The sequence below is a fragment of the Taeniopygia guttata genome, chromosome 12 (genome assembly GCF_048771995.1).
Source record: "Taeniopygia guttata chromosome 12, bTaeGut7.mat, whole genome shotgun sequence".
NCBI lineage: Eukaryota > Metazoa > Chordata > Aves > Passeriformes > Estrildidae > Taeniopygia > Taeniopygia guttata.
Genome location: NC_133037.1, coordinates 18,695,790 through 18,715,846, shown reverse-complemented (window position 1 = coordinate 18,715,846; position 20,057 = coordinate 18,695,790). Strand labels below are relative to the sequence as shown.

The 20,057-nt window shown below is 42.3% G+C and overlaps 1 protein-coding gene across 1 annotated transcript in view; it reads right to left on the bottom strand.

The window, feature by feature from the left end:
* Positions 1-7,296: 7,296 nt before the first annotated feature.
* The window catches only part of PPARG (peroxisome proliferator activated receptor gamma), a 53,772-nt gene continuing 41,011 nt past the window's right edge, over positions 7,297-20,057 (bottom strand). The window contains exons 6-7 of the mRNA XM_030283096.4: positions 16,783-17,233; positions 7,297-10,441 (exon numbers count right to left, since the gene is read on the bottom strand). Coding sequence (XP_030138956.1) covers positions 10,194-10,441; positions 16,783-17,233 — 699 coding nt within the window. The 3' untranslated portion in view covers positions 7,297-10,193. The remainder of the gene's footprint in view (positions 10,442-16,782; positions 17,234-20,057) is intronic.

The following is a 20,057-nucleotide window of genomic DNA, read 5'->3' as shown; positions in this document are numbered from 1 at the left end:
GAAATGTTTGATTTGAGAGCCAGGGTGGAAAAAGCTGCCCAGCAAAGCTGCAGTGATGTGCCCCAGCCCAGAAACTGGGGCATGACATTGCTTACAGGACATATCACCAGAGAGATTAATTTTAATTTACTTAAATTTTATTTACAGAGAGATTAATTTTAATTATTAACATCTACATGGACCTGAGGTGATTTAGGCACTCTGCATAACACTCAGGACCTGAGAAAGTAACACTCAAAACCACCAGGAGGGGAAAAATAAAAAAGAGGAAAAAAATGCTCAAACCCCAGAGAGTTGCTCACCTCCAAGTGAACACACAGATGGGGAAATAGAATTTTAAAGGAAAAATCCCAGTTTAGCTTTCTTGTTTGTAAATAAAATTATTTCTACTGGTGCTTTTTAATGGATTTTTACTTGCACAAAAGGAAATTTTCTGGTGTCCTGGAGAAGATCCTGTAAGAGGGGAATTGAGGATGAGGTTTGGTGGGTAACTTTTGGATGACCTGAGGCTGATCCCTTACCTGCAGCCCCACTGCTCCAGCCTCCCCCACCAGTAAAATAAAGAAAATTGGCACTGATTGCTGTAAATCACTTGGAGAAATGTGCTGGGAGCCCAATCCTGAGCTGTCCTTCTCTGGCTGGGCCATTCCTGGTGCTGCAAACCCAGGAACAGCCAGGCAGAACAAGGAGTTTCCTTTGGTGAAGGTGCAGCTGGCAGGCTGAGATGTTATTTTTGCAAACCACAAGTGAAAGATGGATTAAAACACCCAATAAAAGCTGCTGGCTCCTTAATCCATTGAGCAACTCCTCCTTTCAAACGGTGGCAGCAGCATTAAAACGCAGCTGGGGCCATTTCGAAGGAAATCAGGAGATAGAATGGTATGACAACATCCTGGTGCCCTGCAGTGCAAAATGAGCTCCTGAGGAGCTCTCGTGTGGCTGAGCAGAGCGGGACAGGCTGGATTTTCCACAAAAATCTCTTCACCCTGCCCCTATCCAAGTGAGTTTTGCTCCTCTGGCTGGCAGGCAGGATGTGCCCACTGCCTGGGATTTCAGGCTCACCAGGCATGCCAAGAATATGTCAGCTTGCACTTGGAAGCAGGAATTGTGTTTGTGTAACAACAAGCTTTAAAACCCTGTTAAGAAACCTTGTCTGATCTGCAGCATGGGACTTGTTCATTTTGCTGTTGTCATTTTTTACTGAAAAGGGGGAAAAGAAATGTACACAAGACATTTCTCCAAAAATCTGGAGGGCACTTTGGAATGTCTTTAAAAAAAAATTTAAAAACCCCTAAAAACAGGCAACAAACACCATGGCAGATTGGGTAACAGCTCCATCTCCTCCTCCTGGAAGGCTGATTTAGAATGTGAAGGAGAATGTTTGTTGTGTCTCCTGGACACACTGCCTGCCCGTGTGAATTGCACAAGCATTTCCAAACCATCCCCAGCATCAAGGCTCTGAAATCTGGATTTCAGCGTGCACAGCCCAGCTGCTTTTTGCTGAGCTCTCCTGGATCCCACACCTTGGGAATGGCAGCCCGGGAGAGGCCAGTGAGGGGAGGCTGCAGGGGAGGACAGGGGTTCCATCCCTGCTCTGCCCTCCAGGTGAGCACCAGCACCTTCTGTGGCTGCTTGTGCAAAGTGCCAGAGGTCCCTCAGGAGGAACAACGGCACACAGACTGCTTGCAGTGACCATGATAGATTCAATTCCAGTTTTGTGGCTCAAAATTAGAGACTGAGCTTCACAAGGACTTTCCTCAGTGCAGTCATGGAAGTCTGGGGCTGTCTCCTTTTTGCCCCCGTGCAGAGTGAAGCCTCATTTTGTGGATTGAGTTGGGATCTGCTTTTGCAGGAGGGTTCTCCTGTTTCACACTCAGCAGGAAAGAGCCTGTGAGTTCTCAGCTCCCTCCACCCCAGAGCTGCTGGGAAAAGATTTTTGTCCTCCTGGAGCTGCCAAGATGCTCCTCCCGAGGCGCCTCAAGGCTGCCCCTGACCTCAGGATCCTGGGGAGGGCAGGAGCAGCTGGGCTGCACAGCTCCCTGCCCTGGCACAATGGGCTGGGGGAAGGAAATGCTGCTCTGAGTTGTGTCCTCAGCCCCTTGGCTGCAAACCAAAGTGCCAGAACTCCGAGCAGGACAGGCACTCACGGCCAGCAAGGGACAGCAGGATGCAGGGGACAGGAACTGGGGACAATGGGAAGAATCTGGGGTGCAGCAGGAGCCACAGCTGGACCCTGCCTTGCCCTGGCACTGCTCCTTGTGCTTTGTGGAGTGATTCGAGCCAGCAAAGCTGGCAGACACCTTGGGACCACAACAGCTCCTCTCCCTCTTGTTTTAATAGTGCCCACAACTGAATGATAGTGTTCCTGCAAGTGGAACTTTGAGGATTCTGACTGTAAAGAAAGAAATTTCTCAGCCACTGGAATTCAGTGAGGCTTGACCCCAGCCCAGGGTGGCAGTGCTGGCAGTACAGGATTCACATTGTTCTCATGGCAATCCCTTTTCACTATTGTTAGTGCCCCATCTATTCTTCAAATCATTTTGTCTTTACTGTTCTTCTGACATCCCTCCTGCATATTTGGGGCAGGTAACCCCAGTGTTCTGTTTAGGATCAAATCCTGCTCACTTTGGGCACCCAAACCCCTCCTCAAACCCCAAACCACCCAAACCTCATTAGTACATCATTCCATGGAGGCCAATCCTACAAGTCCTGGCTCAAGGACTTCTGGAAATCTTGTCTGAGAGTGGACAGAACCCAGAGCATGAACCTCTGAGTGGTGTCACTTGGAACACAAATGGGATTTTTCTCCAAATGTGAGCAGCTGCCCCATCCTAGGCTGGATCCCAGATTTGAGGCTCTGCCCTTGCACAGGGCAGTTTCCAGTTAAAATCTGGGTTAATGGTGTGCCAGGCTTGGTGCTGGTTAAGCACAGCTTTATTGTGTACCAAAGGAAGTGCAGAGCAAACAGGGAGGAGAGATTACATATAAGATTCATAACTGGGTGCTTTACAGCCCACTGGTTCCTCTCTCAACATATCCCTGCCCATGGCAGGGGAACTGGAATTAGATGCTCCTAAAGGTCCCTTCCAACCCAGCCCTTGCTGTGACAATATTTGGGTTAAGTTGTATCATTTCCACTACTCACAATTTTTGTGGTGCCACTCATGAGCACCTCACAATCTCCTGCAAGGAGCAAATGAAAAGTGATGCCTTTGGGGAACCAAAATCAGCTGACATCAGAAAATCCCCCCTTTGTGATACAGAACTTTTACTGCTGGGTGCTAAAATGCCCTCTGCAGCACCCAGGCTCTCCAAGTAACTCCTACCAGCCACCTTTGCCACCCTGTCGTGTTTTCAAAATTCATTTCTTAGCACGACTTCATCCCCTGTGACTTCATCTGGGTGTGATGCCATTGCCTCCAAGGCCATTTTAGCATTTGAATTACACTTGCAAGCAGACTCTGCAACTTGGAATTGCAGTGGCAAATGCAGAGTCCTTCATGCAGAGTCCACCCAGAAAAGTGAAGAACTCCAGTTAAATTTCCACCACCTTAATTTATTTTTTTTTTGTCAATAACAACTGCAAAATAAAAAAGGCTATTAATTTGCTAAGAATTTAATATGTTTTATTTTTAATATTTAGAACAAACCTGTCTCTCATAGTAATTTTTCATTGTCTTTTTCCACAGAACTGCAAGTGCAAGCTTAATAGGAGGACTTAGGGAATTTCATTCCATAAATTGATCTTGAAAAGTCAAAACACTGTGGAAGTCTCATCTTCTTTGAATATGGTTTTATTACCAATGTTTAAATTTTATTTAAAAATGCATAGACTAAAAATATCAAATATTTTACTCAAGCTGTTCAGGCAGTGCCCAGATGCAGAGGAACCTGCACATCCCTGTGCCCTTCCTACCAGTCTAGAATTAATCACATTAGTCCACATTAAAAGGTGAAAACTGAAGAGGAAAGAAGTGCAAAAGAAGAAATATTCAGCTGGGGAAATATTCAGCTAAAGAGCTCCTGGATCTTTTGATTAAAGCTCAGCTAAGAGACAGCAAGTTTAACAAAGTCTGGACTCCAACACACAGCAACATACCCATTCCTTTGGGTTGTACATGTCTTAATTTACTTCTGACTGCACGCCTCTGATCATTCCTCTCCTGTTATTGATTCTGCTTTAGGCTGAGCTGGGAAGGAATTTTGGGAGTCTGCATTCTTCTCCAAAGGACCTCCCCATGCACAAGGACCCCAATTGCAACTGTGGGCGTGAACAGCTTTGGGTTTGTGTCTCTGCACAAACCCTCAGGGTTCTGCTGTGGGTCAGTGCTCGTGGTTCTGGCTCTGTGTCGTGGGCAGGAAGAGAAGGAAACCCAGCAACCAAAGTCCACCTGGGGCAGCTGATTCGAGGAGATCTCATTGATCAGTCCCTGATATCATCCTGTTATCAATGGAGGCCCAAATCCATTTTTTAAGGTCTAGAACCCAAAGCCTGCCCTTGTTACAGGAGCCACCTCCTTCACTCTGCTGAGATTTTTCATTTATTCCAGTAGAATAGACAGATCTCCCATGCCAGCAAGCAGATGTTCACCACGAAGGTTTTACTAACTGATCAATTGCAAAATCCCTCGCTGCAATCCTTTAGAAAATCAGATGCCCTCTGTCCTTCCTCCCACTCCAGCTTAGTTGCCAAAACTTACATACAAAATTATTACTGTAATGTTTTATAGTCACTGGGAAAAAAAAATATCCATTTTGTCTTACAGAATGATGTGAAATGAATCTGTGGCCTCAAAAGAAATTAAAAAAAAAAGCCTATTAAAAGTAGCTCTTTTCCTCCCTCCTCCCTCTCCCAGGCCCCTTTTACTCCCCTCCCCCAACAATAAAGGATGTTTTGGAACAGCCTTTTCAGGAAACATTTCCACAGCAAAATGCAGCATCATTTATAATATTTAAAGCTACATTTTTGTTGAGATGGCTTGGCAGGCTTTGCTTGCAAATCTGGCAGGATATGGCCAGCTGAGAGTTAGCACTAACAGACCGAGGATATGCTGACACAACAGAATGCTTTAATCACCATTGCAGCAAGCGGGACAAGATCTTCTCCTGCACTGCCAGCTCTTCCCAGTGTGAGAACCAATGGTGCTGCGTGCTCCTCCTTCCCTCCCCTGCCTCTGGAGACTTCAGCTCTCCCTCGCTGTCTCCACTGAACTAAAAAAGCCTTGTTGGGTAACAGCATATAACTCAATGAGCAATGGATATTCCTCTTGGCCAATGCTGTTATGAAAATGCTCCCCATTTCCAGCACGATGAGAAAGCTTAATAATTAAAAAGAAAGCCCTTAACCAGTATGTGTCTCAATAGAAGGGCTATTTTCACCAGCAGCTAAAGCTCTTTTTTGGCTTTACCCTTTTCTGAAGCAGGGCTCAGAGCCACGTTCAGTTAGCAAAATCCCAATTGGAAACTCGTCCCGTTTGAGAGCTGGGAGCTGATCTCAGCCACTCGCAAAAATCCATCGAAGCAAATTAATTTCACATTTAAAAGGAGTCCTGAAGCACTTAACCCCAAAAATCAGAGAGTTACTGCCTTGACTAATGCTTGCCCAGAGCAAGACTTGCCCAGAGAATTCTTGCTACAGGATCCACCCAAGCTACAGACTTGCAATACTTCAATATTCAAGACATTAAGCAATAAATAGATGTAGTGAAAGAGACTGTGAATTGAACAAACCTTTCCTATTTTGGGAGCACATAAATTTACAGGTGCTGTTTACTGGCTTTGGTGCACTAAAACTTCTTGCAAACACCAAGTCCATTGGGCATTTGGCTCTTAGGAAAAAATAAAGGTAAAATCCTGTAAGACCCTGCACACACATGTATCTAACCCATCTGCACTGCATCCAAAGCTGTGGAATCATTTCCTCCTTTCTCCCTCAGTTGGGTCAGTCCTTGCCTTCTGAGTGTTTACTTCAGGCCCGTGAAGATGTGCTGCCTAATTTCCTCTGCATCCCCTGCATACCCAAATGAAAATCCAGAAGTTCAGGAATTGTTTTTCCTACCCCCATCACTTGCAGGGCTGGGTAATGCTGAGAAGAGTGGAAGTACATTCCTTGTGTCTGTGGGGTTGGATACAGCCCTGTGCAGCTGATTTTTAACCACTGCTTTTCAGACCAGGCACTTGGAATGGGATTTATGACGACACCCATAATTTTTCCAGTGCTTGAACGAAGACTTGAACTGTTTGACAGGTGTGTGACTGAGCTGCTGATCCAGGAGAGGTGTCCTGGAGTTGTTCCCCCTCAGATTTGTTTTCTGTCTTCTATAAATTTCTAGCTGCAGCTTTGTATTGCTTGTGTTTGTAAAGTTGGTGTTACATCCATTTAAGGGATATTACCTCTTATTTAAAAGGAAAAAAGTCCCATTAAAACGTACTCAGCCTCAAGACAGAGTTTACAGCTAGAAATCAAATATTAAATGCTGATCCCTCAGGGTTTCTCTGTGCCCACAGTGGCTGGAACCGTGGTGTGTTAGCTGAGGGAAGGGGCTCAGCCACACGAGGTGGGACAGCAGCTCTTGGCAAGCCCATTTCCCATTTTCCAGGGCTTTGGAGTGCTGAGGACTGGCTGTGCTGGGAGAAGGTTCTGGTAGGGAGGGCTGAAGGGTGGTGAAACACCTGCACCAGGGGCACAAATGGGTTTTCCACACTTTTATGGAAACTGTGACTAAAATGGTCTGGGCTGCAGCAATGGGGGTGCTGAAAATGCTTCTTTCTCCTCTCGATTTCCATTCCAGGCCCTCACAGCAACGTTTGCTGCAGAAGTGGTCACCAGCCTTGTCTGAAGAAGGGAATTTTCCCTGTTGAACAGGGACCTTTGAGCTCTTACAAGGAATTTCTGGTGCCTGACAGGGCGAGGGGAATGGGCTGGATGTGTTCAGGAACACCAATGACTTTCCCTGGGCTCGATTTACCTGCAGGTTTTCCACAGAAAAATCAGATCAGTGTGAAATACAAGGCAGAATAACAGCCCAGAAGTGTCAAAGCCTGTGGGAATGTCCAGGATCCCACACCATCCCTGAGGATATTCTGATGGAGTGCTCAGATGACTGAGGAGCAGCACACCACCAGCACAATCAAGTTCTTCAAAGGCAGGCACGTACCAGCTGACTGCTTCTATTTTTGACTTGTTAAATGTTTTTAGTAGCACTGAAGATCAAAACCCAAATTGTTCATTTATGGCGTAGCCCATTCTACCCAAAACTCTAGAGAGTCTGAAAGAATTACAACCTACTGATGAACTCCCATTAGCAAGTTTGTGTTTTTAATAAATAAAGTCCCATAGAAACAGAAAGTATTTACAATTAGATCAAAATTCTGAATATAATTCACAAGAGAAAATGCTAGTTTTTTTTGAGAAAATGTTTTCGTATCCTCATAACAGTCATTTGTTCTAAATTAGTACATAGCAATTGTCCATTAAATGAACATTTTTCCCTTAAGACCTATTCTTGTAGAAAAGTATTTCAGGCAAAACTTCTTAACCATGATGTAACCGCTTAGAATCAGAGCATGTCAGTGATTAGTAACTCACATAAAAAATTAACACTTTGCATGGCTTGAGGAAAACATGGTGAATAATATCAATATGTGAGAGCAGACAGGGTGTAGGGAGAACAATATATTTTATTAGAGAAGCTGATACAGTTGAAATAAAAGTAGAGGCTTTTGGGCATCAGTGCCTTCATCCTCATAAAGGATAACACCCATTCCTGCAAAACTCTTCTGATTGTGATTCCATCACCACTCTCAAAATGTAGGGATTTCTGGACTGAGTGGCTTAGACAGTGTCACTGCTGAATGGACAGTTTCAGAAATATTACCCCTTGCAGGAGTGGGATGAAGCTCTTTGGTTAATGTGCTGCTGTGTTACACAGAGTTTTTTTCAGCGCTTTAACAAAGTACTGAACTAAATTTTCCTGTCAGAGCATCTCTGCCACTTATTTTCAAATAATTTTGAATATTACTTCTGTAAGGACATGCCCTAAAACTCCTTTCTGTTTGAAACTACTTCCATTTCAAGGGAAGCCAGTGGGAAACGGGATTGTTTAAGAAATGCAGGCTCAGATTCATGGTTCTTGCTGGGTGTTGCTGTGACAGGAATTCAGTGTTGGAGCTGGGGTCCATCCCAGTGCCAGCTCACCTCTGCCCCATCCTCCATGGGAGGGGAGCTCTGGGGATTCTCCCACCGAGAGGTGGAAGGCAACGCTTCAAATGAACAGTGGAAAACAACTTAAACAGAGGGAGAACATTCCCTTTGCATTGTAACAGCAAAGTGAAAGTGTGGATGCAATTCCTGCAGGGCCACGCTCTGCTGGAGCCGCCTGGAACGTGCAGCAAGCCTGCAGTGCTGAGCATGAGCTGCAGTTTTGGGTGTGCTCCAGGGCCATCCTTTCTGAGCCACCTGAGATGACCTCACTGCAAGGCTGGCAGGATCAAAGCTGCTCTCTGCAGCCTCGCAGTGACTTCATCTCAGTGCAATTTCACCCGTGGGCTCCACACCTGGAGGCTGAATGATCCAATTCCCCAAACTTCCTGGTGGGAACAACGCTCACTGCTGACCTCAGGCCCAGAGCTTACCTGAAATCAGCGGCAGGAAACGTTTCCAAGTGCAGAAGGCATGAGCTGAAGGATTAATTTTAATATTTACCTCTCTCAGCCCCTTTATTGCATAATTTGCATTGTCTTAAGAGTTTTAAGGTCTGCAGTAGGAGCAAAGCCAATTTCTACACCCTGAAGATCCTACTCACACCTACATCACCTCTTTGTCCACTTGGGAATCACCACTCCCCCTGTCTCAGTTTAAGGCACAAGATTTGCTACATAAATAAAATACAGACATGGGGAGGAAACCAAGGGTGTTGGGGACCTCTCCTTATTTTGATATATAAGTTACAAATAGTGGCTTTTCCCCCCCAGTATTCCCTCTCCTGGTCCACCACTGTGGGTCCCCCCTGCTTGATTTAGTCAGGGGTCACATCCACAAACTATCAAACTTGGGCAGGTGAAATGTGAATCTCTTACCTCAGTACCAAGAATACCCCAAAATGACATTGTTAGGAAATTTATCTTCTGTTAAATTTGTTCACTCTGCTGTGCTCTGCTCCCTGTGGAACTCTTAGGTGACATTACAGGGCAAGGCATGCAAGAAAGCCAACGACCTCAACAGCAGGAGCATCTCCAGCACCCCTGGATGAACACCTAGAGCTTGAGTCAAACTCAGGGTACAGTTTTATCACAGCTTTATCTTTACACAAGAATTCATCTAAACCTTGCTTTTGTTCAGGAGTTAATTTGTCACGGCACCCCAGTTTTCCATGATATTTTGACTGCTGTTCAATGGCAGTTTATCAAATAATTGGAGAAGGTCTTGAGCAAAGAGGTTTGTACCAACTTATTCCAGCTCAGCCCTGGCTGCTGTGGGGTGGGAATTGGAGTAGCTGCTGCTCCACCTGTCTCAAACCTGCTTGAGCAGAGGGATCAAAAGGACTTTGTTTCCTAGGAGTGCTGAGCAGTGCATATTCCTTCCTAAATGAGTTGTTGGAATGGCATCTGATTTCTCAGTTTGCCCACAGAGGAGTGGCCTGATCTCTCCTTACACCGAGCCCCCTCCACACAGCTCTGCCAGTGTCAAATCTTCTTACGGAAGGCACGAGTATTTTCGGACTTGACACTTCTCCCTTCGGCCTTTGAGACTCTCCTGGGAAGTTGCACAAATCTGTGACTGAATTTTATTGTGCTGCTGCCTCGGGAGCACCAAATTGAACGTTAATACTTCAAACATTTCCCTGGAAATGCTCAAGGAGAAAGGTTTTTATTTAGTTGAAAATTTAACTGCATGCTTGAGTGAAGCACTGATCATACTCGGACAAGCGATTTTAAGAAATAACGTAGTTTAAAAAATTAATTCTGAAAATACTGCCAACAATTTCATGATATAGATACTTTTAATATTAAAAGTAAATTGTAAATGTGTCTTTATAAACAATATGCATAAAATAGATCTACTATACTAAGCTCTCTCTTTTTAAATGCTGTTTCACAGTAATCTCTTAGGTACGCCAAGTTTTTCCCTCAAAGAAATAGTGCAATCTGAAGAACATACATCATTGTCAGGGGATTAGCAACTGCTCTGCTCATTAATACAAGTCCTTGTAGATCTCCTGTAGCAGAGGATGGAGGCTCATGTCCGTCTCGGTTTTCTTGATGACCTGCAGGAGCTGCACGTGCTCCGTGACGATCTGCCTGAGGTCCGTCATTTTCTGCAGCAGCTTTGCAAACAGCTGCGAGGACTCGGGGTGGTTCAGCTTCAGCTGCAGCTCCAGGGCTTGCAAAAGGTTGTCCTGAATGTCTTCAATGGGCTTCACATTTAGCAACCCCGGGCGGTCTGGGGGAAAAAAGGGGTGGGAGGTTATCAGCACCGTAACGTCGATTTTCTGCATTAATTTCTTATGTGTTTCTTAGCAAATTCAGATGGCGTTTCTTGGGAGCTGTCTGGCCATCAGGTGGTTTGTAAAGTTTCACTGGGTTCTACTCAAAGGAGTTTTAGGATTAGTCTTGGAAACATTTCCCCCAGGTGGTCTGGGGGAAATAAGGGGTGTGAGTTTATCAGCATCACAGCATCAGTGACATGCATTAATTTCTTACACATTTATTAGCAAATTAAGCCTTTGGAGATGGCATTTCCTGAGAACTGTCTGACCATCAGGCACTTTGTAAGACTTCACTGGGATCTGCTCAGAGGAGTTTTAGAACTAGTTTTATACCCTAGGACTAAGTTTATACTCCACTACAGTGGATTTTCCACAGTAAACTGGGAGTGTGTGTGGGAAAATAAGAATGAGATAGTTGGGGGATAAACAGTATCAGGTAATTAATTTCTGTAAAATCAACATGATGGATTTGCATGTACCTGCTGCCACTAAAAATATTTCCTCCTAAGGTGGATGTGAACCCGCCAAAGTTAAAAAAAAAAAAAAAAAAAAGGCATAAACTCTACTTCTGCAGTTTATTTCATTCTCCAGCACTGGAAGTTACTGAAATGTTGAGTGTCTAAGCAATGAACGATGCTTAAATTTTTAAATTCTCACATATGACAATGACCACCATGAATTTGTTACTGTTAAAATACTTGATACTGGGTAACACATCCCAAATATCATAATACATAGTGAAAAGAGTCAATAATTTAAATAAAATTTTCTGTGTAGCTATGAAATTATTTTCATACTTTGATCAATAAAAAGCAGTGCCTGCTGCAAGCCGTAAGTCACTTTCCTGAGGCAATAATTCCATTTCAGCAAGGACGAGAGGCTGATCTCCATTAAAAACATAAAAAATAAGCTGTTATTTCCTGTGATCTTGGTAACCTTTCTGAGCAGAGAGTTCTCCTAACTCAGCTGGCAAAAAGGCTGGGAGAAAACAAAGCTCTTTATAAATACATCGTGGCTTTACTTCATGGGGAAAAACTGCAGTGTAAACTAAACAGCAAAGCTGGCAGGAAAAGCAACGAGTGAGCCATGAAAACAAAGGTTGCTGATCAGGACAGTATACTCAGCTCTCCAAGAGGTGAGGTTTAGGCAGAGTTTTTCAAAGATAGGAATAAAAGTAATTTTGGATGTGAACCTGGATATTTGTTTGTCAGTGTGTTCGTCTTGCAGACATCATTTATTTATCCCATCCAACTGATAACCCCATAAAATCTGGTTCAGAAAATCTGGGAGTAAATATAACAAAAAGTTCCTTTTAATAAATTTCCTTTGGCAATATTTTGGAGCATTTTTTAAAATGCCTAAGAATTTTTGACAAATGTTAGATATTTATTTTTTGATTGCCTGAATGCATTATTGCATGGGCTGAAGGATTGAGCTGACATCTTTCTGAAACTTGTCAAATTTCAGCCTGTCAAAGCTGGTAATAATTTAGGGTTGTGATAGCTTTAAATTCTCCTTGTGTGCTGCAGCTGAACTCTGAGCCAGCTGGGCATGACTCAGTGTGCAGGGACAGAAAAAAATCAGGGAGCACAAAGATGTGGCCTCGATTTCCCCTGAGATCCATCTCCCTTTGCCCCTGCCCCTTTGGGGTGGGAAGTTTTTGGGGGGTGAACTTTTCAGGAGCGAGTCTAAATTCAAATATTGTGCTTCAGAGTCCAGGAGGAAACTCCACTGGGTCTGGAATTTATCAGGAGCCCCCTGAATTTGGGTGTCTGAGACTGCAGTGGCTAAAATCCTGAAATCCCTTGAAAAGCCCCAATCTGATGATTTTCTAATGGCCCAGTGGGACCAGAGGCAGAAAAGATGACTCTGACAAAAGCCTAGGAGATGATCAGATGTTATTTTTATATAAGCCAATTCAAGAGGAAGGAAAATTCCCATTGAAGGCAAGAGAGATTTTTCATGAATGAGAACTTCAGGATATGAGCAGCGGTTTTTGGGTGTTGACAGTTTGCTATACTTTCTCAGTAAAAACTTCTTACAGAGGAAAATGCTGCTTCTGTTCCAAGAAACCTTATCTAAATCAGGAAAAAAAAAAAAAGGAGGCAAAAGCTTAAACATCCAGCTATTATGGTATATTTCAAGTTGTTAAAATGCTCTTAAATATATATCTGCTCCAGACCAATTTGGTTTTTGTGTTTTGTGCAGTAGGGAGCTGCAGAGGGATGTGTCTTGCAGGAAAAAGGAAAATTCTAGGAGAGCACCATGATTCCCTGCTATTTATTATATTTCTTTATCACATTTCCTTTATGTTTTCATTCATTGTCCTACAGCTGCTTCAACTGGTTTGAAAACTGTGCTAAAAATATCCACAGTGACTGGGAAAGGCCAATGATCCCAAAGTTCTGAGAGCAAGCAGTACCACTTTGTGTAAATTGATATTCTATACCATCTCAGGGAAAAAAAATTATTTACTTACTTATTTGGATGCCTCTTTCATGTCCCTAGCAATAATTACAATCTTTTTTACCTGGTCCTCATGTATGAAATTGCCACCTGCATGTCTTTACATTTTATTATCTTTGAATAAATGTATTTTGCATTTAAATGCACATTCTAGAACCTCAGTATGAAAAAACAGGCAAAGACCTGGCTGAGAGAACACATGTGCTCCTTCTTTTTTCTTTTGCTGAGGCAGATGTGACTCAGCAGTTTGAGGTTTGTCTTCTGAGACTGTCACATGGATTGGAGTCACCAGGAGTTTGTTAGAACAAAGAAATGCTTTGTAATCAGAGCAAAAACTGCAGATCATCGCTGGAGACATTGATCCAAAGTGCAGGATTTGTGTGGCAGTGAAATAGGAACCACTTCTGGGTAACAGTCAGTGATAAAACTTCAGATTTTGCTGATCTGAGAATGCAGCAAAATTATTGAATACAGCGTTTGCACCAGGAGCAGGGACTCGTGTCTTAAAATTTAAGGTAAAAACACACAGAAAACAGAAAAAGTGACTTTAGAAACATATCTGGATTTAAATACCAGTTTGACTGCACATGGACTGGCAGAGTGTGGGTCTTTACAGGGATACTCTGCCCCAAACACTGCTGGATCCAAATATTCCTGTATCCAAACATTCCTGCATCCCAAAATTCCTGTATCCAAACACTGCTGTATCCAACCACTGCAAAAGATAATACACAAAAATACAAGTCCATCCATGCTACAAAATTCACTTTTGAGCTTTTTCTTTGTTTGACAACAGCCTGCTTGAGTGAGCTTGCTCAGTTCACAAATGTGAATTATTCCATTAAGGCTTGCAGTATTATCTTTCCTGCCCAAACAGAGCCATCCAACTCCTTCTCCCTAAACCTTCTTGTGACAGAGTTCATTTTCAGCTCAGGTGGATGTGATATTTTAAAGATGCTTCAGTTCCTTTTCATGTATAGCAGAGCACTCACCTACTGACTGAGGGTGCGTCTCAGTGGCACAGAGGAAGAAAATCTCCTAAAAGAAGCTTTCCAAATCTCATTTAACCAAAGTGTGTCTTTTAAAGTCACCACAGCTGGAAGGATGTTGTAATGAGGGTTTGCTGCTGCTGCTGATGGCCAAAAGCATTTCTGTCATACACACCAGGTGAAATTCTATGCTCACACACAGTCTCTCTGTCTGACCAGCACTAAATTCAGAATACAAGACTTTGTTTGCCATTTACTTTGTTTTACAGCACCAACAGTAAGATCAGCTCTCCAGAAATTAGTTCAGAGAAACATTTGGAATAGTTGAGGCAGAGAGAGGCTGCACTGAGCAGCTCAGGAACAGTAAAATCCACTGTGGGAGTATTTTCCATCTGTTGCTATTACAGTTAATTTGTCAGCTCCTTATTGCTGGGATTTGGGCTTTTTGCCTTTTTAGATAACATGCAAAAGCAGCTGTTTGGTTATCAAAATGCTAAAGAGTTTTATAGGATTTGTGGCAAATTCCAAGCACTTCCCAAGGAAAAGCTTTCCATCTGTGATGTTCCAGCTGGAATTATCTTTCCTTTTCCCTTCTTCTCTACTCTTAGAGCTGCACAAGAGTCAGCCCCCCTGGAGCCAGCAGAATTAGCATCATTTCACTAGGTAATAACAGATTCACTGACATTTAGAGCCCCTGGCTGGGATCTTTTTGGGTTTCACAAAGTGGTTTTCTGTTGGAGATGTTTGTACACAGGATTTCGTGAGGGGATTTAAGTGTTGCAGGATTCCTGCAGCAAGTCAAGTCCTCGAGGTGCTCTGCTTTTGAAATCCTGTTCTCAGCGAAATCACCCTGCTATATTCAAATACTTCTTACAGAAACACAGTTTTGCAAGGGTGTAGCTCTTACAGAAACATCTGAGACAGCTGAGAAATAGGACTCAGCTTTATATCACACAAGATATTTTAATCCCACAGAATGCACCCAGTTTAATAGATATCATATCTGGCTGTAAATTCCATGATAAAAGCTTTCTTTAATTGGCAACAAAACTTAATTGTTTTCAAAACATAAACTCTTTTTATTTTTTTTTCAATCAGCTATCACACTTTTTGGAAAAAAAAAGAAGTTCTGCAAAAAGATAGGGAGGTCTTTGTTGAAATTAAAGGATCTTCCTAGAAAGGACTGATTTATATTTATATGGACTTATATGTCTCTATAGATTTGTTTCAGAGTTTTGCTACAGTTTCTTGACTCAAATTCATTCATTCTTTACAAGTCTCTGTTTACAAATTATTCTGGAAAAAAAAGAGACATGCTGATATATCTGGTTCAACACAGTTAATTTTTGTACGTGAATCACTGTCCTCCTGCAATCTAAAATGTGAGATCGGTTACATCATTCCCATTTCCTCTGGTGGAAACCAAACACTGCTGAGCACAAATTTTTGCAGTTAGGAGTGAATTTTGAGAAGCCTTTTCTCATCTGTCACATTTCACTATACTAAAAGCCACAAAATATTGGCATGTTCTGAGTAGTGCCCTGAGAGGCTTGTACCATTTCTCCTCTCCCATCAAAACCAACCTAAAATACCCCAGCATGGTGTTTTCCTTCCTGAATTAATGCAGAGCCCTCAGGGATCACGGTGCCCAAGGTCTGCACAAGGAAATTTCTGGGAGGAATTCTTGTTGGGAGCAGAATCAGCGGGACAAATTCTATGTGACCCCTCATTTTTCCTGAATGAAGCACGGTGCCAGGGGGAGCTGGAGGTGAATTTAAATGCAGATGTACCTCAGAGTGCCCTCCCAGCAGCAGGGCTGCTTTTAGAGCAATAGCATGAGGTTGTGTCTGATTGCTGAAATGTAATTTAATAACAAAACCCTCGGCGCTGCTCTGCGAAGGAGCCGAATCCAGAGCATTCAGCACATTCCTGCCATGGATGTGTGCAGCTCCACGTTGGGCCAAAATACACACAGATCAGTAGGGCAAGATTGTATTTGTGCAACATCACTGCCTTGGAGAGTTGGCCAAAGTAACAGAGCTTCAGTGTGTCTGGAATGTATCTGAAGGTGTTTAAGTGAAATAAATCCTGGTAGGCATCACTAATACACAAAACAGGCAGTGACATCACCTCAGGAGCAGAGAACACACTGACTGGCTGCAGAAACGCTGAAATTCAGGTTTTTCAGTGAAGTGTTGAATGTGGAGAGTCTGATACCTGGGATTTCAGGCTCATGCTTTGCTCAAAGCGTGATGTATGAAGATACAGCTGAGGAAAACTGAACAAGCACACAATGCCTGTTTTTTTTTTTTTAGATGACCACAATTTTCCTAAAAAATGCATTTCCACCTCCTCTTAAAGGCAAACAAAACCTTGCATGAATGGAAGAACAATAAAAGCACCATAACCCTGTAAGCCCAATACCACCTATGCTTTGGAATCGTTCTGGAGTCAAAGCTCTTTGTGGTCAATTAGCTAGCCACACAATCTAATTGAAAGTTTAAAAAACAAATCTTCTGCAGAATTTTAGCTCCTGGCAGTGAAATTCCACCCTTCCTGTTTTCCAAAAGATAGCCCTGATTTTGTTTTCTGCCTAAACGAATTGATGACTCAGCAGGCATTTCCAGCTCCATCACTAATATTGGGCCATTTCCATTTTCAGTTTCTGCCTGCAACTGAATAAAGGGCAAACAACAAATAGAGATTTGAAAATGACTAAAAAAGCTCTGTGTAAATGCACTCACTCCCAACCTGCAGCGCTGAGCACTTTGCTGTTGGGGCAGGAGTTAAAGGTGTCAATTCCATCCTCTAAAATCCCATAAAAATAAGAGAGCACTTACCTCCACTTAGGATAATGACAGCTATAAATATTGCCAGGTCGCTGTCATCTAATTCCAGTGCATTGAACTTCACAGCAAACTCAAATTTGGGCTCCATAAAGTCACAAAAAGGTTTCCTCAGGCTCTTCAGGAACTCCCGGGTCATGAACCCCTGTCCATCGGATATGAGAACCCCATCTTTATTCATCAGAGAGGCCAGCAGGGTGTAAATGATCTCATGGACCCCGTATTTCAGCAGAGTCACTTGGTCGTTGAGGTCGAGGTTGACGAATCCCGGGATGTTCTTGGCGAACTCGGTGATCTCCTGCACGGCCTCCACAGAGCGGAACTGGCAGCGCTGGAAGATGCGGATGGCCACCTCCTTGTTCTCCTCCTGCAGTGGGGACACGTGCTTGCACTTGATCTGGTCTTCTCCCATCATTAAAGAGTTCATGTCATAAATAACGAAGGGCTAGAAACAAAGGGAAATTCCAGTTACTCCCAAACGTCCTCCCGGAGAGCGTCGGACTCCTGAGGGACCCAAAGAGAACTCAGCAGCAACCCCTCAGACATCTCTGAGGAACCCATCAAGGGTTCCCCAAGGAGTTAAATTGTCCTGAAAATCATATGAAGGGCTCCCTAAATAGTGAAATTGTCCTGAGAAACCTAAGGGGTTCCCCAAAGAGTTAAATTGTCTTGAGGAACATGTCAAGGGCTCCCCAAATAGTTAAATTGTCCTGAGTAACCTGTCAATGGTTTCTCAAAGAGTTAAATTATCCAGAAAAACCTATCAAGGGCTCCCTAAATCATTAAATTGTCCTGAGAAACCTAAGGGGTTCCCCAAAGAGTTAAATTGTCCTGATGAACCCATCAAGGGTTCCCCAAAGGAAGGTGTCAATGGTTTCCCAAAGAGTTAAATTATCCAGAAAAACCTACCAAGGGCTCCCTAAATCATTAAATTGTCCTGAGAAACCTAAGGGGTTCCCCAAAGAGTTAAATTGTCCTGATGAACCCATCAAGGGTTCCCCAAAGGAACCTGTCAATGGTTTCCCAAAGAGTTAAACTATCCAGAAAAACCTATCAAGGGCTCCCTAAATCATTAAATTGTCCTGAGAAACCTCAGGGGTTCCCCAAAGAGTTAAATTGTCCTAAACCTATAAAAACAAATATCCTCACAATGTTAAAATTATTTACCGAAATGCCAAGTAGAGGGGAGGAAGGAACACTATTTTAAAGTGTCCAGAGTTTTGCCTTTTCCTTTGTTTGTTTGTTTTTTGGTTTTTTTTAATAGAATGTTCTGTAATTCCAGAATTCAAAGTTTGGAATGTTAAACAAAAGGTTAAAATGATACTACTTTTACCTGAATTATTACAGCTTCTATAAAAGACAATCTAATGAAAGCAACCTTCTCTCTCTTTTTTTTATATTCTCATTTTGATTCCTTTATTTAGTTTCATGTTCCTTTCATGTTCTATCCTAGCAAACACTGCAAGTAATATCAACTTTATGGTATTGATTAACTGATAAAGGTAACCTTTTGCTGTTAACTCCTGTAAAAATAACGATGTTAGTATATATTTAAACCCACTCAGCTTGTCTTTGGGGAAGAAAAAACAAATACCATGCTACAAACCACAATTCAGAACACAAAAATGAGGTTGACTGTGAAATAAACTCCACTGGAACAAATCAATTCTGAAAGCAGCTTAGCAAAAGTAGTGCCAGAATACTTGCATGAGGATCTGGAAACAATCCCTTCCAGAATATGCAAAATAAGCTCCCGGGTTTAAAGAAGTGGTAATGTGAGGATTTCTCAAGTTCATTTGAAGACTCTTTCCCTCAGAGGATTAATGACTGAATAGTTCATTGCTGCACTGAACAAATCTCACTGATAGGGATAGGTTTGTTAACATATTTGATTAATTAATTAAAACGCAAGGGTTTATACTCCACTATTGGACTAAAGAAATAATTTCTAAAATGGAAGTTCATTTGTGATTGCAGATTCTAATGCCTTGTAGGGATGCTCATTCTCACGGTTTTATGTTTACAGCTCCAGACCATGACATTCCAGGAAGGACAGTGTGAGGGATTAAATTATTTTCCCACTTGCACTGAGGATTTCAGTGTGAAACTAAAACAACAAACAAACTGCACTGAGAAAAGGCAGGAGAGAAGGAATTTTTTGGGTAATGACATTTTGGCAGCAGCAAAGCCATTAAATACATATCTGCACATATGGATATGCACACACGTGGAATAGTGAAGCAACAAGACTGCAGCAGATGCTTTCAAAATGCATATTTTGGTTCTAGTGGATAATTTCTTTCTGCTCTTTTTAGTGGGAGCACCAAGTACAAGAAAAAGTCATTATTAGTCTATGCCCACGTGCTTTAGAAAGCCAATATTATACCACTGGCCTAGCCATGATGATGAAAATCAAGAAAGATTTCAAAACAGCCAAAAAAATTTTAATATAAAGATTCAGATGAATTTAAGAGTAGAATCTTATGTCAAATAAGCTCTGTATGTCCCAGATGATGATGAACTCATTCTAGTTTTGATACACTCACTTGCCTATCGAAATATTTTAAATTAATTCAGATCATACAGCAACTAAAAAATAGCATGAATTTAAACTATGCCCACAGAAAAGAGTTTGATGCTCCAGAGCACCAAATCCATTGATAAAAACATGAAAGTTGTAACCATTAAGTACTGAGTGTCACTCTTTCAGTGGTATTTTCAAGAAAGGCTTGAAAATTGGCAGTGCTGAAAAGCTGGATTCTGTCTACTGCTTTATTGGTGTTTCTAATGTGCCAAAGTTTAAAAACTCCCAAGAAAAAAGGAGAATTAATTAATGCAATTATACATTTACTGTGTGAGAATTGTAGTGGTGGAACTTTCAGGCATGAGCAGGTTGCAGATCAGTTTCTGCAGAATAAATAAACTTAGTTAATTCAAGGTTCATGCTAAAAAGTTACTCACATTGTAAGTGCCCGCCACATCTAAACCTTTTATGTGAGGAGTCAACTAATTTCTGGACAACATTAAAATTATTATTTGAATTGTCTTTAAGGAAAGAAAGAAATACCTTTTTGGAGCCTGAAATACCTCTGAGTTCTTTGCTGTCTTTGAAATTATTAAGGAAACTAAAATGCACTCTCTGTTGTAATCCTGACAATAAAATTTCTGCCAATGGTTCTAGAAAATACATCAAGCCAAGAGTTATAAATTGTGGAAAACTATTTTGTTCTTTAGGTATTAAAATACTGATACCGACATGATCAGATCTC